At 50.1% G+C, this 14,019-nt stretch overlaps 1 protein-coding gene across 1 annotated transcript in view; it reads right to left on the reverse strand.

The window, feature by feature from the left end:
• The window catches only part of SPATA7 (spermatogenesis associated 7), a 517,137-nt gene that overhangs the window by 182,933 nt on the left and 320,185 nt on the right, over positions 1–14,019 (reverse strand). Inside the window, exon 8 of the mRNA XM_085627838.1 lies at positions 3,416–3,473. Coding sequence (XP_085483964.1) covers positions 3,416–3,473 — 58 coding nt within the window. The remainder of the gene's footprint in view (positions 1–3,415; positions 3,474–14,019) is intronic.

Raw genomic sequence — 14,019 nt, forward strand, 5'->3', positions numbered from 1 at the left:
ACTGTGGCGGTCTAGAGCCAATGCGTCACCTATACGGAAATCAAAAAGCACCTGAGGGTGTTGGACATACGCTACTCCCTGATGTACCTGACCAAACTGAGGATTGTAGGTCAGGGTAAGGCAACCTTTTTTTGACTCCTATGGATGCATGGGACAGGCTTTAGACAAAAGGCATCAGTGCACCACCTGCAGAGGGACCCGAGCCCAGAAGATGGGAGCGACTGCACAACTGGAAGCACCACATAAAGTGAATAAAGGGAAATACGACACAGAAAGGGGCTGCTGAGACTAGGGCCCAAATGATCAAGGATGTGTGGTGTCAGACCTCCAGCCCAGTAAACTCGCAGATCGCAGACAGCCATGAACCAGGGATCAGAACAGGCAAAAAGACGATGTGCTTCAGAGTGTTGACACCTCGACTGGCAGATGATCTAACATGATTGGACCAGCACTGTGCCTGGATAGCCCCCTGAGCATCGTTAACCTGGCGGATGGTGGAGCTCGTACTAGCGGACTGGGGCCTGGACAAAAGGCTTTGACTGGCACCTCGTGCTGACTGCTATGTCCCTAGCTCATTATCCAATAGGTGGGTATTATCCGGATGTATCTTTGTGTTTATGTTCCATCTTGGGGGTTAATGGAGGAGGCCAGTTTAGCTTTCTTGGGGAAGGGAGTTGTGTTACCCCACGCATTATTGGCAATCCGGCCTTGACGCGACTGCCTGGCTTTTACCTGGTCCCTGGGGGTTGTTGGAGTATGAGCCCCTCACCTGAGGTGAGAGTACACCCCTCTTTAGACCTTGGAAGGATTAATGGCGATGGTGACCTTGTAATGTCTGGGGAATGGCTACTCCCCAGAAACAACACAGGGTACATACATATTTGAAACACAGGTACAGTCACATCACCAGCTTACAGGAGACCCACCTCACGAGGGTGGAACTCCAGAAGGTAGCACGCAGATGGGGTGGACAGATCTACGGGACCACATATGCTCCATAAGCAAGGTAAGTGCTGATCTGGGTGGTGCCGGGGGTCCCATATATGCAGTGCACACAGACCGACTCAGATGGCCGATACGTGGTGCTGGAGGGTCTTTAGGATGGCCAACCTTTGTTCATTGTAGCAATCTAAGCCCCGAATGTGCAGCAATTGTAGTATTTTAGCCACTTGCTCCTGGAACTGCTGTATGACCGGTGTTCCCCAGCTCTAGGGGGAAGAACTTCAACTGTATAAGGGATGTTACTGCAGATCGCTCCACCCCTCCGAAGCCAGAAACGGTCGTGCCCAGGGTTGCGCAGTGGTTTAAAGACTGGTAGGCAGACACGCACCTCAGGGATGCCTGAAACCATGGTCATCATGTGATGGGGGACCTATACTTGCAGAGCAAACTATGCACGTTTGAGCACCCATTGGACATATATGGAATAAGCCCAGGCCTTATTCTTATGTATGGTGCACTGGCACGTGCAATGGCCTATGCTTGGGGCCAGGTGGAGCCACAGTTGAATGCAAAAGACACACAATTGATGGACGGAATGCAGAACAAATCAAAACATTCACCCCCCCCAGTCAAGAGATCTGGGTTAAATCCATCATTCTTTTGCTCAACATGCCACCTAAGTTTAGACCTGACCATATGCAAATCAGTCTTGACCCAGTGCCTCAAGGGAACAGTCCAGCCCGAAATGCCAAGCCAGGTCCTCTCTGGACCGGAAATAAGCATCCTATGACCGCTTTCGGAGTTTCACCTCTCATCAGCCAGGATAGCTTGAATCCAGTGGCACATGAGGGAGAGTGCCGGGCTGTAGCAGGCTTGTGCACTGCATTGCAGATACAGCTGGTGAAATAATGTGACAATGGGGAGAGGAGTTGGTCGACCTCAAATCTGAGGAATCTGGTTCGAGTCTCAGCAAGTATGCACAACAATCATGTAATCTCCCTGTGCCTATCAAAAATAATGAAAGTGTCCTCATGTAACGCAACTGGTGCTCGTGTAATGCGCTCTGATACCAGATACCTTCATGTCTAGTTCGTGCTATATAAAACTCTGTAAAAAATTTTTGGTTTTTTTAAATGAAAGAGCCAGATGGGCCACATACATACAGACAGACAATAAGATCAAACAGTGGACTGGCACCAAAAGATGAACTAAATTGGTCTTGCGCAATTCAACGTTCAAACTGCTGCAATTTAATTATTTGCATCAATCCTACCTTTCACCTAAGTGTTATCAGTATGTCCTCGGTGCAATGCTCCTGAGGCTGGTTTTTATCACATGGTAAGGGAATGCCCGGACATTCAAAATGCTTGGGTTAGTATACTATCTCATTTTTCGGACCTGGTGGTTAGGGTACAGGCTCTTAACCCGGGCTTCTGCCAATAAGGTTTGATGAGTGGGACCAAAAAAGAATAAGTTAGAATGCAGCATGATTGATCTAGAATTAATACTATACAAACGCCATATTGCTATAGCGTGGTTATCATCTGAACCACCTTCAAAATTGCTATGGCTTGCAGACCTCCGGAAGTGGGCAGTAGCGGAATAGACAGCCATACCTTTAGCATGCCATAGATCTGGGGTACTGCAGTGCATTACTACATGGGATGTATACGTTGTCAAACTAGAGGTTCAACCAGATGATAGACCGCCCTGATAGCCGCAAGTGTGGGACGTGGCCAATTATGTAGTGGTCCCCTTGGATTCCTCTGGGCGCCGCAAGGGAGGTTGTGAAAGTTGGAGGACCCGGGCCAAGAAAGGGACTCCGAGTGGGCATGCCCAGTGTCTAATGGAGTTTGAGGGGGACAACGTTAATGAGTGTCCTTACTCGAACAGTGGACTGAAGAGACGGGGGCGCTGCAGTAATAAGGTCATGGGTCGATAAGGCATGCGTATTTACACATGGTATGGGGTCTGTGATTTTGTTTAGTGTTCATACTAGCGTAGCACCATTTCATACTCCCCTGAAAAGTTGCCCATTTATCAAAGGAAATGCATGATTTTATAACCAACCACCCCATGTGTAGAATACCCACTTCCTGTTGTATTAGGGGAGCAGAGATTACAATATCTATAATTCAACTATGTGGTGTGTGTTTATTGACAATTTGCTTGAAGTGTATGTTTGTACAATTTAACCATAAAAGCACTATTTGAAGGGGGAAAAAGTACTGTAGCAGAATGTGCTCTTCCTGTTGAGTATACCCTATTTTCTTCTTTCTCAAAAAAATAAGAAATGTTTCTCTGTCAAAGATTGTCTACAGCTTTGTTGTAAATTCCCTAACACAGTTATGCATTTGGGTCTCGGATGAGTTATATAAAAAACAATACATAGCTAAAACAAAACCTGGTATTTACCACAGGGTTCCCTTTCTAAATAAAAACATGCTAGTGCAATATTTATATTTGTGCATACCTGCAGTCTCTTTCTTTGGGATGGAATAGCATCTTTCTTTGAGGGGGTTTCAGGTCGCCTTAAGAAAAACATACATGTATTAGAGCTTATTGTAACCTACAACCTTAGTTTAAAAAATAAAACATCCAACACACAAATGCTCCAGAAGGAATCCTTCAAATTGAAGATTATAATCACATTTTTCAAAGACTGAATCAAAATAAAGGTGTCAGTTGTGTCCTCTCCTAAAATATATTACAAATGTATACAAATAATTCATAAGTAAAGGCGTACACTGTCTCACATGGACCAGAACAAAAATATTTATGAAATTTTTCTAGTAATAACACTGGAGAGCAAAACTAAGGGGGACCAACAACAGCAAAACACACATAAGTGAAATCAGAGACAAACAAATGGACCTGTTACACATATGTGAAATTCCACACAAAACATTGATTAGTGTGCATAAATTCCTATATGATTAAGTTACTTATCTCAGTAATGCTGTTTCTGCTAGAAACTCTATCTAACGGCAAACTCCTCACATTGTGAATTTTCACCAGGCACCAGTCTGAACCAGGAAACGGTCATAGTAATTCCCTTGAGCGTCAGTAGGTGGTGTCGTGCAGCCTCCGAATCAGATTTGTCCTGCCACTGATGTGACATCGGGCCCTTATATGTATGTGCCGTCTACACACTGACATCAGTTCTTTCTTTCTGATTTCTATCCGCGCTGAGGGACGTGGAGCAACAAAAGTCAGAATATGGTAGTGTGCACATTTTATAGTTTGGAACTTTATTAATGGACTATATAAGCTGGTCATCCAGTCGGTAATCTCAGGCCCTATATATGTAAAAGCCATGGGCTCTCTTGGTTGTCCAGTGGTGAAACGGTTACTCCTCCTTAGAAGGGTTAGCTGGAGCATAGACTGCGGGCAAGGTGATGGATTGCCGCCCTATGTAGAAGGCCATAACCACCCTTAGCAGGAATGCTGCTTTTGTGCCTGGAAAAAATTAAGTGTATGGTTGCAGAACATACAGAGCTCTTAGATGTAAAGGACAACTGTGCATAGGTTTGAATTGAGAGCACATTAGATAAGTGAGAACCAAATTAAGGCCCCACTGCCTCATCACAAAAGATGTTGGCAAGAACATGTGGGTCAGCTCCTTCAGAAAACATATTACAAAGGGTGACTTGAAGAGGGATGGTTGATCCGGCAAACATATGAAGACTGAAAGGTAACGTTTAACTGGTGCTGCAGCAAGGCCTTGCTGAACTAAAGGCAGACAAAAAAAGAGAACATCTGCTAACTATGGATTCAGAGGTTGGATATGTTTGGAGGAGCACCAGAAACACAAATTTCTCCCGGGCCACTGATTAAACAGATTTGGTAAATGGACGCTTGGCTGTCAGGATGATACCAATCACGTTGGGAGAAAGGTCAAAAGCAGTCGAGTATTGCTGTTCAATTTCCATGCCTGGAGGTGTAGATTGTGCAGGCTTGGGCACAAGACACTTTGTTGCTGCAACAGGAGGTTTTCTCAAAGAGGCAGCCTAATTGGAGGATGTGCTCATGGCCAAAAGTTACGGATATCACGCTCCCCTTTTTCAGTCCGGAGTCACTGAGATGAGTAGAACCCTGTCTTTTCCTGATCTTTTTCAGCACTATAGGCAGGAGAAAAAGAGTAGAAAAGGCATACAGGAGTCCTGACCCCCAATTCCAGTACAAGGCGTGTCCGAGGGAGGACTGCCTAGGGAACTCCAACACGTAAAAGCTTAGACACTGGGAGCTCTCTGAGGTGGTGAATAGATCGAGCCAGGGTACTCCCAATTGCAGGAGAACGCTTGTTCCACATCAGAATGTAACCGCCATTCCTGATCTGCTAGGCACCACCGACTGAGTTTGTCTGCCCTGGCGTTTAAAGATCCTGACAGGTGCTGGGCTATTAGGGACATGACGTGAGAGTTCAGACACTTCCAGAGGCACAGAGCCTCCTGACACATGATCCATGACCACAATCTGCCCTGTGGCAATACTACGTGATGGTTGTGTTGTCTGTGAGAACTTGCACCTGTTCCCCTTTGATGGTTTGGAGGAAAGCTTTCAGTGCCAAGCGGATTGCTCGGAACTCCAACAAGTTCATGTGGATACAAGCCTCCGCTGGAGACCCAGTGTCCTCTGACCTCTGCCTCTATCTGATGTCCTTCCCAACCCAGCAACGATGCATCCATCATTACAGTTCTCTAGATGGGGTAGGGTGTAGCGTCTCCTACTGTTCTACTCGCGGTTCAGGAGGCACCACTGCAGATCTTCTGCAGTCTTTTTCCATAGCCGGATGGACTCCAATATGTCCACTTGATACCGAACCCACTGAGATTTCAGATCCCACATGCAGAGCCCCCATGTAGCACCTGGCGTGGTCCATGAGCACGATGCAGGAGGCCAAGAGGCCCAGAAGCCCCAGACACTATCTCACTAAAACCCAGTTCATGGGATAAACCAATAGAATCATATCTTGAATGTCCTGTACTCCATAAGTTCGAGAGATGGCTCAGAAAAGCACCTTTCCAGGATGGTTCAAAAGAAGGGGAACCATTGTGAAAGAGTCAAGTGTGACTTTGGCAAGTTGATGGGAAACCCCGGAGATATCAAAAGGAAGGCCATTGTCTGTAATCGGGTTACGACTCTGCGGCGAGTCCACCATCTGCAGCCAGTCGTTAAGGTATGGCAAGGCTGGTATTCACAACCTCCGCACATAGGCTGTGACCTCCACCATCACTTATGTGAACACCCAAGGTGCGCCGGTAAGGCCAAATGGGAGCACGGCGAACTGAAAGTGCTCTCGGCCTACGTGAAACCACAAGTAAGTCTGTGGGAGAGTAGGACAGGGATGTGAAAATAATTGTCCTGCAAGTCCAGTGTTACCTTTCAGTCTCCTGGATCCAGAGAAAAGAGAAGACCAGGGTACCTTGTTTGAACTTGCCCTTCCAGAGGAAGAAGTTCAGAGGGGTAAGACCAGGAATGGGACATAGTCCCCCGGGAGGAGCAACCATTTCCATGCCGGCACACTCTATTGCCCCTTTGGTCAACAGAGGTTGAACATTTACACAGAGTATTGACAAGTAGTTCTCCGGGTGGTGTTGTGGTACTGTTGGAAACGCCCACTCCCACACTAGAAGGGGTGGTGGTGGACTCCCCGAACACACTGTGGTAGCTTGGCTCGAGTGGTCAGGAAACAGGCGCAGTGCTAAGCATACAATAAACCCATACAATAACCATGCGTGCATCCGTTCCAAAAACGACTCTACACCGTAAAAATTATGAAAATATTCTTTCTTTATCTTTTTCTCTTAGTTGCTGATTGGAAAAATAAATAGGTCAATCACAATATACAAGTTTCAATTAGTGCAGGTCAAATAAATATTGGCTGTTTGATGAAATAAATAGGGGTGATCATAAATAACAGGGCATAAATACAAGTGCAATATATACAGACAATTAAATACTTTGAGGCAATAAATACTGTACCAATAAATATTGTACACCATCAAGTCCTGTGGACCTATAAATATAGTGCAGCAATAAATAGGTAAAAATTCAATAAATACAGTACCCCCAATAAATAATTAAAAGTATACAGCAACACTCATGTAATCAGATGACACTTCAATTCTTAAGGGCTGATTTGGCCCAGGCACAGCTTGTAGGGTTGTGGAAGGCTTGAGGGGGGCTACTCCCTGGCGGGGACAAGGCTGAGGCCTAAGCTGAGGTAGATCAAAGGGGGGAATACCAGTGCCCTGGCTTTCTCTCTCCACACAACCTCTCTAGGTTAGTCCCAGTTCACCCCTTGCACAGTCAGGTTGGTTTCAGCACCTCCCTAGCCCCTTAGAGCAGTCTCTCAGGTCTCCACAGGGCCTTAGGCGCCCTCTACTCCACTTACTGCCCTTTTTCTGATGTTCCGACGCCGCTGGAGTCGTGTCGACGCCGTGAGGCGGTTCCGGTTCGGTCTCGGCGGCCTCGGCACAATGTCAGTTCTTTGACGACGCCGGTAGGCGGTTCCGGTCCGATGTCGGTGGCCTCGGTTCGATCTCGACCTCCGATTCGACGGCGTCGGGCAGTCTCTTCACGATGTCGACTTCGGGCGGCTCCGGTCCGATGGCGCTCTCGGCTCCGATGACGTCAGCCGGCCTGGCCTCGATGCCGACTTCCGGCGACTCCGGGGTGCGATCCTCACCCCCGACCTCCGGTGCTCCTCCACACAGGTTCCGGGCGACTCCGGAGTGCGATCCTCACTCCCGACCTCCGGTGCTCCTCTACCTCGGTCTCCGACGACTCCGGAGGGCGGACTTCACTCCTCCGATGACGCCGCTCGCTCGACCTCGGTTCACTTCCTCCTCGACCTCTGGTATTCCTCACGACCTCCGTCGGCGCCCTCTCACGACCTCAGGCGGCTCCGGGTACGACGTCTGCTACTTCAGTCAGCGCCGCTTCTCCACCTCGGGCTCCAGGTCTTCAGGCTACTCGACGCCCGACTCCAGGGAAACCAGTTCTCAGGTCAGAATCTTGCTGTTTTCTTGGTTCTAAGGCCTGTTCCTGCTGTCCAGGTCCTTAGGATAAGTTTCTTCTGTCTTCTTCCCACACAGGGCTATAGGCTGGGATCCATCAGTAGGGACAAGTATCAAGGGTGGGTTTATGGACCCCACTCCAGGCACAAGTTTCCACCCCTGCTGCTTCACTCCTTCCTCCTTCACTGTTGTGCTCCTCTCTCTTCACCAGTCAGGTGCCAACTGCCAGCTCCAACTGCCAACACTCTGTCTTAACCTCCCAACATTCTAAACCGCCTCCAACTGTCACAGAGTTCTGGAATGTTCTGGAAGGTGCTGGTAGGTTCCAGTGGATGCTGGTGATGTCACAGGTGGCCTCCATTTTGTGCTCCAGGCCCTCAGACAGAAGTTTCAGGGTTAGCTAAAATGGCTCCCTGAATCTGTAGCAACACGAAAAAGTCTGGTGGTTCCCAAAAAGGAAAAATTCAAACAGGGTTTGAGGCAAAAGTGGGACAAAATAAATAATGATGAGGAGGGACCACCCAAAGGGCTGACAGGTCTAACACGCGTCCCCCCCCAGCTGAAAGTGGGGAGAGCTACCCAACCCCTTGGGAGTTCTCATCACTAAGGCGGAAATACCTTGAGAGACCGTCTGCATTGGCGTGGTCCACTCCAGGCCGATGTTCCACCTGAAAGTCCATCCCCTGTAGGGAAATAGACCACCTCAACAACTTGGGATTCTCCCCCTTCATCTGCATCAGCCAGCGAAGGGGTCTGTGGTCGGTCTGAACCAGGAAGTGCGAGCCAAACAGGTATGGCCGCAACTTCTTCAGAGCCCATACCACTGCAAAGGCTTCACGCTCTATTGCACTCCACTTATGTTCCCTGGGAAGTAGTCTCCTGGATAGGAAGACCACGGGTTGATCCAGGCCCTCTTCGTTGAGTTGCGATAACACTGCCCCAATGCCATGTTCTGATGCATCTGTCTGGACAATGAACTTCCTGGAAAAGTCTGGGGCCCTTAAGACCGGGGCCTCGCACATGGCTTTCTTCAATCTCTCAAAGGCTTGCTGACAAGCCTCCGTCCAGACTACCCGTCGAGGTTGTTTCTTGGACGTGAGCTCCGTGAGGGGGGCTACGATGGTACCGTACCCCTTCACGAAGCGGCGGTAATATCCCGTGAGGCCCAAAAATGCTCGGACCTCAGTCTGTGTCTTGGGGGGTTCCCAGGCCATGATGGCCTCGATCTTCGCCTGGAGGGGTTGCACCGCTCCCCTACCCACCAAGTGTCCAAGGTACACTACCGACCCCTGCCCGATCTGGCACTTGCTGGCCTTGATCGTCAATCCAGCTTGTCTCAGGGCCTGGAGAACAGCTTGCAGGTGACGCAAGTGATCCTCCCAGCTGTTACTGAAGACGGCTATGTCATCCAGATAAGCAGCAGAGAAACTCTCCATTCCGGTGAGGATCTGGTTTACCAGGCGCTGAAACGTGGCAGGTGCGTTCTTGAGCCCAAAGGGCATCACACAGAACTGGTAGTGGCCATTGGGCGTGGAGAAGGCTGACCTTTCCCTTGCTCCATCAGTCAAAGAGATCTGCCAGTACCCCGAAGTAAGGTCAAAGGTACTTAGATATTGGGCAGCTCCCAGCCGGTCAATCAATTCATCCGCCCTAGGGATCGGATGAGCATCAGTTTTTGTCACTGAATTCAGTCCCCGGTAGTCCACACAGAACCTCAGTTCTGGTTGGGCACCCGGTGGTGCAGCTTTTGGTACTAACACCACCGGACTGGACCAGGGGCTGCTAGAAGGTTCAATCACTCCTAGCTCCAGCATCTTAGTGACCTCACTATGAATGCTGGCCTTCACCTTGTCTGACATCCGGTAGATCTTGGACTTTACAGGTGGGTTGTCTCCTGTGTCCACGTCATGGACGCACAGGTGAGTCCTACCCGGGACAAGGGAGAACAACGAAGAGTACTGCCCCAGGACCTGGCGACAGTCCTCCTGCTGTTCAGGAGTTAGAGATGGGGAGAGTATCACTCCCTCCACCGACCCATCCTTTTCTTGAGACGCAAACAGATCAGGGAGAGGCTCGCTTTCCACGTCCTCTCCTCCGTCAGTCACCATCATCAAGATGACTTCGGGCCTCTCGTGGTGGGGTTTGAGGCGGTTGGCATGCAGCACCCGCAGGGGCTGACGAGGGGTCTTCAGGTCCACCAAGTAGGTAGCCTTACCCTTCTTCTCCAACACCTCAAAGGGTCCTGACCAGCGATCCTGAAGGGCGCTAAGCTCTCCTGGTTCGATCACCCACACCTTCTGGCCAGGCTCCAACTCCACCGGGTGAGCGTTGTGGTCATACCACGCCTTCATCACTGCTTGGCTGGCTTCCAAGTTGTCAGAAGCTTGCTTCCACAACTTAGCCATTTGGCTCCGGAAGGCCAGCATGTAGCTCACCACATCCTGGGGGAGCTTTCTGGGAGTTCTTTCCCATCCGTCTCTCACCAGGTTAAGAGGTCCACGTACAGGGTGCCCATACAGAAGCTCGAAGGGGCTGAAGCCCACTCCCTTCTGTGGCACTTCCCTGTATGAAAAAAGTAAACAGGGTAGGAGGACGTCCCATTTCCTCCGCAGGCTTTCAGGCAGACTTCTGATCATGCCTTTCAAGGTTTTATTAAACCTCTCCACCAGACCATTGGTCTGGGGGTGGTAAGGAGTCGTGAACCGGTAGGTCACTCCACACTCCTTCCACATTGCCCGCATATATGCTGACATGAAGTTGGTCCCCCTGTCGGACACAACTTCCTTGGGAAAACCCACTCGGGTAAAGATTCCCATCAGGGCCCTAGCCACAACAGGTGCTGTTATGGTCCTCAGAGGTATTGCCTCTGGGTACCGTGTGGCATGATCCACCAGAACCAGGATAAACCTGTGACCAGCTGTAGTCGGTGGATCTAATGGACCCACAATGTCGATGCCCACCCTTTCAAAGGGGGTGCTAACGACAGGAAGTGGTTCCAGGGGAGCTTTCAGCTTCACCCCTGTTTTCCCACTGGCTTGGCAAGACACACATGTCCGGCAGTAGGTATCGGACGACACTTTCATCTGAGGCCAATAAAAGTGGGGGACAAGACGGGCGAAGGTCTTGTCTTGCCCCAGGTGTCCTGCCAATGGTATCTCGTGAGCCAACTCCAAAAGGAAGGCTCGATAACGTTGAGGAACTACCAAGGCTCGTGACGATCCATGTAGGGGTGCCTTGGGTTCACTGTAGAGGAGGCCATCCTCCCAGTAAACACTGTAGTTCCCTTCAACGTTCCCTGCTGCCTGGGCTTCGGCCTGTCGCCTCAGCCCCTCAAGGGTAGGGCACTCCCTCTGGCCCTGGCAGAATTCCTCCCTGGACGGGCCTCCCTCCACGTGCCACTCGGCCGGGATGGGTAGGTCCTCCAGGTTGGTAACGTCCCCCTCCGCAGACTCCTGGTCCACCACCTCCGGTGGCCTATCCGTCCTACGGGGTGGAGACGCCGAGGCAGGCTCCTCCTGTCCTCGGTTCTTCTCTTGACTGGCAGCTGGCTGGGCCTTTGTTCCAGGCTCCAGCCGGAATGAACTCCCTCTTCGGGTAGTCGCGGACCTTGTGCTAACACAGGCCCAGTCAGGTGTACCCAGCATCTCGGTGTGAGTCCGGTATTCCACCTCCTTCCAAGCGTTGTGCTCCATGTCATTCCCCAGCAGACAATCGACTGGCACGGCAGGGCTTACGGCAACTCGAAGTGAACCTGCAACCCCCCCCCATTCAAAGGGAACCTCGGCCACGGGATAGTGGCCTGTTCTGCCGTCAGCCATCGCGGCTGGGTGGAGTACATCGGGAATTACCTACTCTGGAGACACCAGCTGGCTACGCACCATAGTCATACTGGCTCCTGTGTCTCTCAGAGCCTCCCCTCTTTGGCCGTTGATGGTGATCCACTGCCCATACTTTGCGGTATTTGCGGGCACCTGGATCTTAGGAACCATCTCCCGTTCTCCCAGGGACACTAAAGTGACACCCGCCCACTCCCTTCCCTTAGTTAAGGGCATCTCCTCCCCGAGCACTACACTAGCTACTCCGGGGGGCTTTCCTCCAGTGGGAGGGGGTGATCGTTTCTGACACTTCGGATCTCCTTTATAGTGTCCAACGCCACCGCACTCGTAGCAATGGACAACCCTTGGCTGCTGACTCTGGCCAGGATTAGGGTTTCTGGGTGGGTTAGCCTTAGAGGTGAATCCTGTTCCCTTCCCTTGGAAGTTATTTTGGGGGCCTTTGGAGAACTCCTTTTTCTTTTCCCCTCCCTCTTTCTTCTGGGGGGCGCCCTGTCCGGCCTTTTGAGTATCCCCTCCAGTCCCCCTTGTGGACACCCGGGTACTGGCCCAAATGTCCGCCTCCTCAGCAAGCTTCCGGGGGCTGGTCAGCTTGCTATCCACCAGGTGTTGCCGCAGTTCAGGGAAACATTTCTCGAGTAGGTGTTCCTTCAGTACTAGGTCAAACAGCTCCTCGTAGTTCCTTACTTCACTGCCCTGAATCCAACCTTCCAGTGCCTTCTTTGCATAGTCCAGGAAGTCCACCCAATTCTGTGTGCCCAGTTTGTGACTACCCCTGAACTTCTGTCTGTACTTTTCAGGTGTTAGTCCAAACTTTCTGAGGAGCGCCAGTTTCATGGCGGGGTAGTGGGTCTGCTCATCCTCTTCGAGGGCCAATAAAGCATCCCTACCAGCTGGAGGCATGTACTTATACAATCCCCCTCCCCAGTACTTCACTGGAACCCCATGGGCCCTCAACGAGACCTCATAGGCTGCTAGCCACTTGGCGATGTCATCACCCACCCCATAGCTAGCTACTATGTCCTTTGGCAGGTAAGGTTTGGGTTCCCTGGTGGACTCTTGGATTTGGCTGCCACCATTAGGAACAGTTGGTGCCCCAATTCTTAGGATCTGAAGCTCTATCTCTTTCAGTCTTATCTCATGAGCCATCCTCTCTTTCTCCGTCTCATGAGCCAACCTCTGTTCCTCCTTCTCCTTCTCTGCTAAATCCCATGTGAGCTGTCTTTTCTCTCTCCGATCTGCTAACTCCACGCTGGATAAGCCCCCGCTAGAGACAGTGCTGCCCTTCCTAGAAAGTGTCCTGGGCCCTGCTGACAGGTTCCCCACCTCAGGTTGGTACATCTCAGCCCCCTCGGGGTCAGGCTCTCCATCCCTGTCTTCCTCCTCAGCCTTGCTTTCTCGGCGTGCCTCCCCCCAAGCCCTTAAGCTGGTTTGGAGTGCACCCTTCTTTGCTCCTGGGGGACAGTACACCCCCTCCCGCTGGCAAAACTCCCTGAGTTGGGCCACAGTGTACGTTTCTAAATCTTCCAGTACAAACTCCATCTTGCCCACTCAGGTTAGAGGACAGGTTTTGTGCAGTAACAATGTAGGGTGGTACCTTTAGTAATACCTCCTCCCACCACCAGAGTAAATTTGGAAAAAACTAAAACCCACAATTAGGAAGGCCGCTCTTGAGAAAACTCCCGGTGTAGGCCTATGGACTACCCACAGTTATTGTTGAGTATATGTAGGCACAGCTCTATCCCACCACTGAACACCAATTTATGTTGGAAACGCCCACTCCCACACTAGAAGGGGTGGTGGTGGACTCCCCGAACACACTGTGGTAGCTTGGCTCGAGTGGTCAGGAAACAGGCGCAGTGCTAAGCATACAATAAACCCATACAATAACCATGCGTGCATCCGTTCCAAAAACGACTCTACACCGTAAAAATTATGAAAATATTCTTTCTTTATCTTTTTCTCTTAGTTGCTGATTGGAAAAATAAATAGGTCAATCACAATATACAAGTTTCAATTAGTGCAGGTCAAATAAATATTGGCTGTTTGATGAAATAAATAGGGGTGATCATAAATAACAGGGCATAAATACAAGTGCAATATATACAGACAATTAAATACTTTGAGGCAATAAATACTGTACCAATAAATATTGTACACCATCAAGTCCTGTGGACCTATAAATATAGTGCAGCAATAAATAGGTAAAAATTCAATAAATA

The sequence above is a fragment of the Triturus cristatus genome, chromosome 9 (genome assembly GCF_964204655.1).
Source record: "Triturus cristatus chromosome 9, aTriCri1.1, whole genome shotgun sequence".
NCBI classification, from domain to species: domain Eukaryota; kingdom Metazoa; phylum Chordata; class Amphibia; order Caudata; family Salamandridae; genus Triturus; species Triturus cristatus.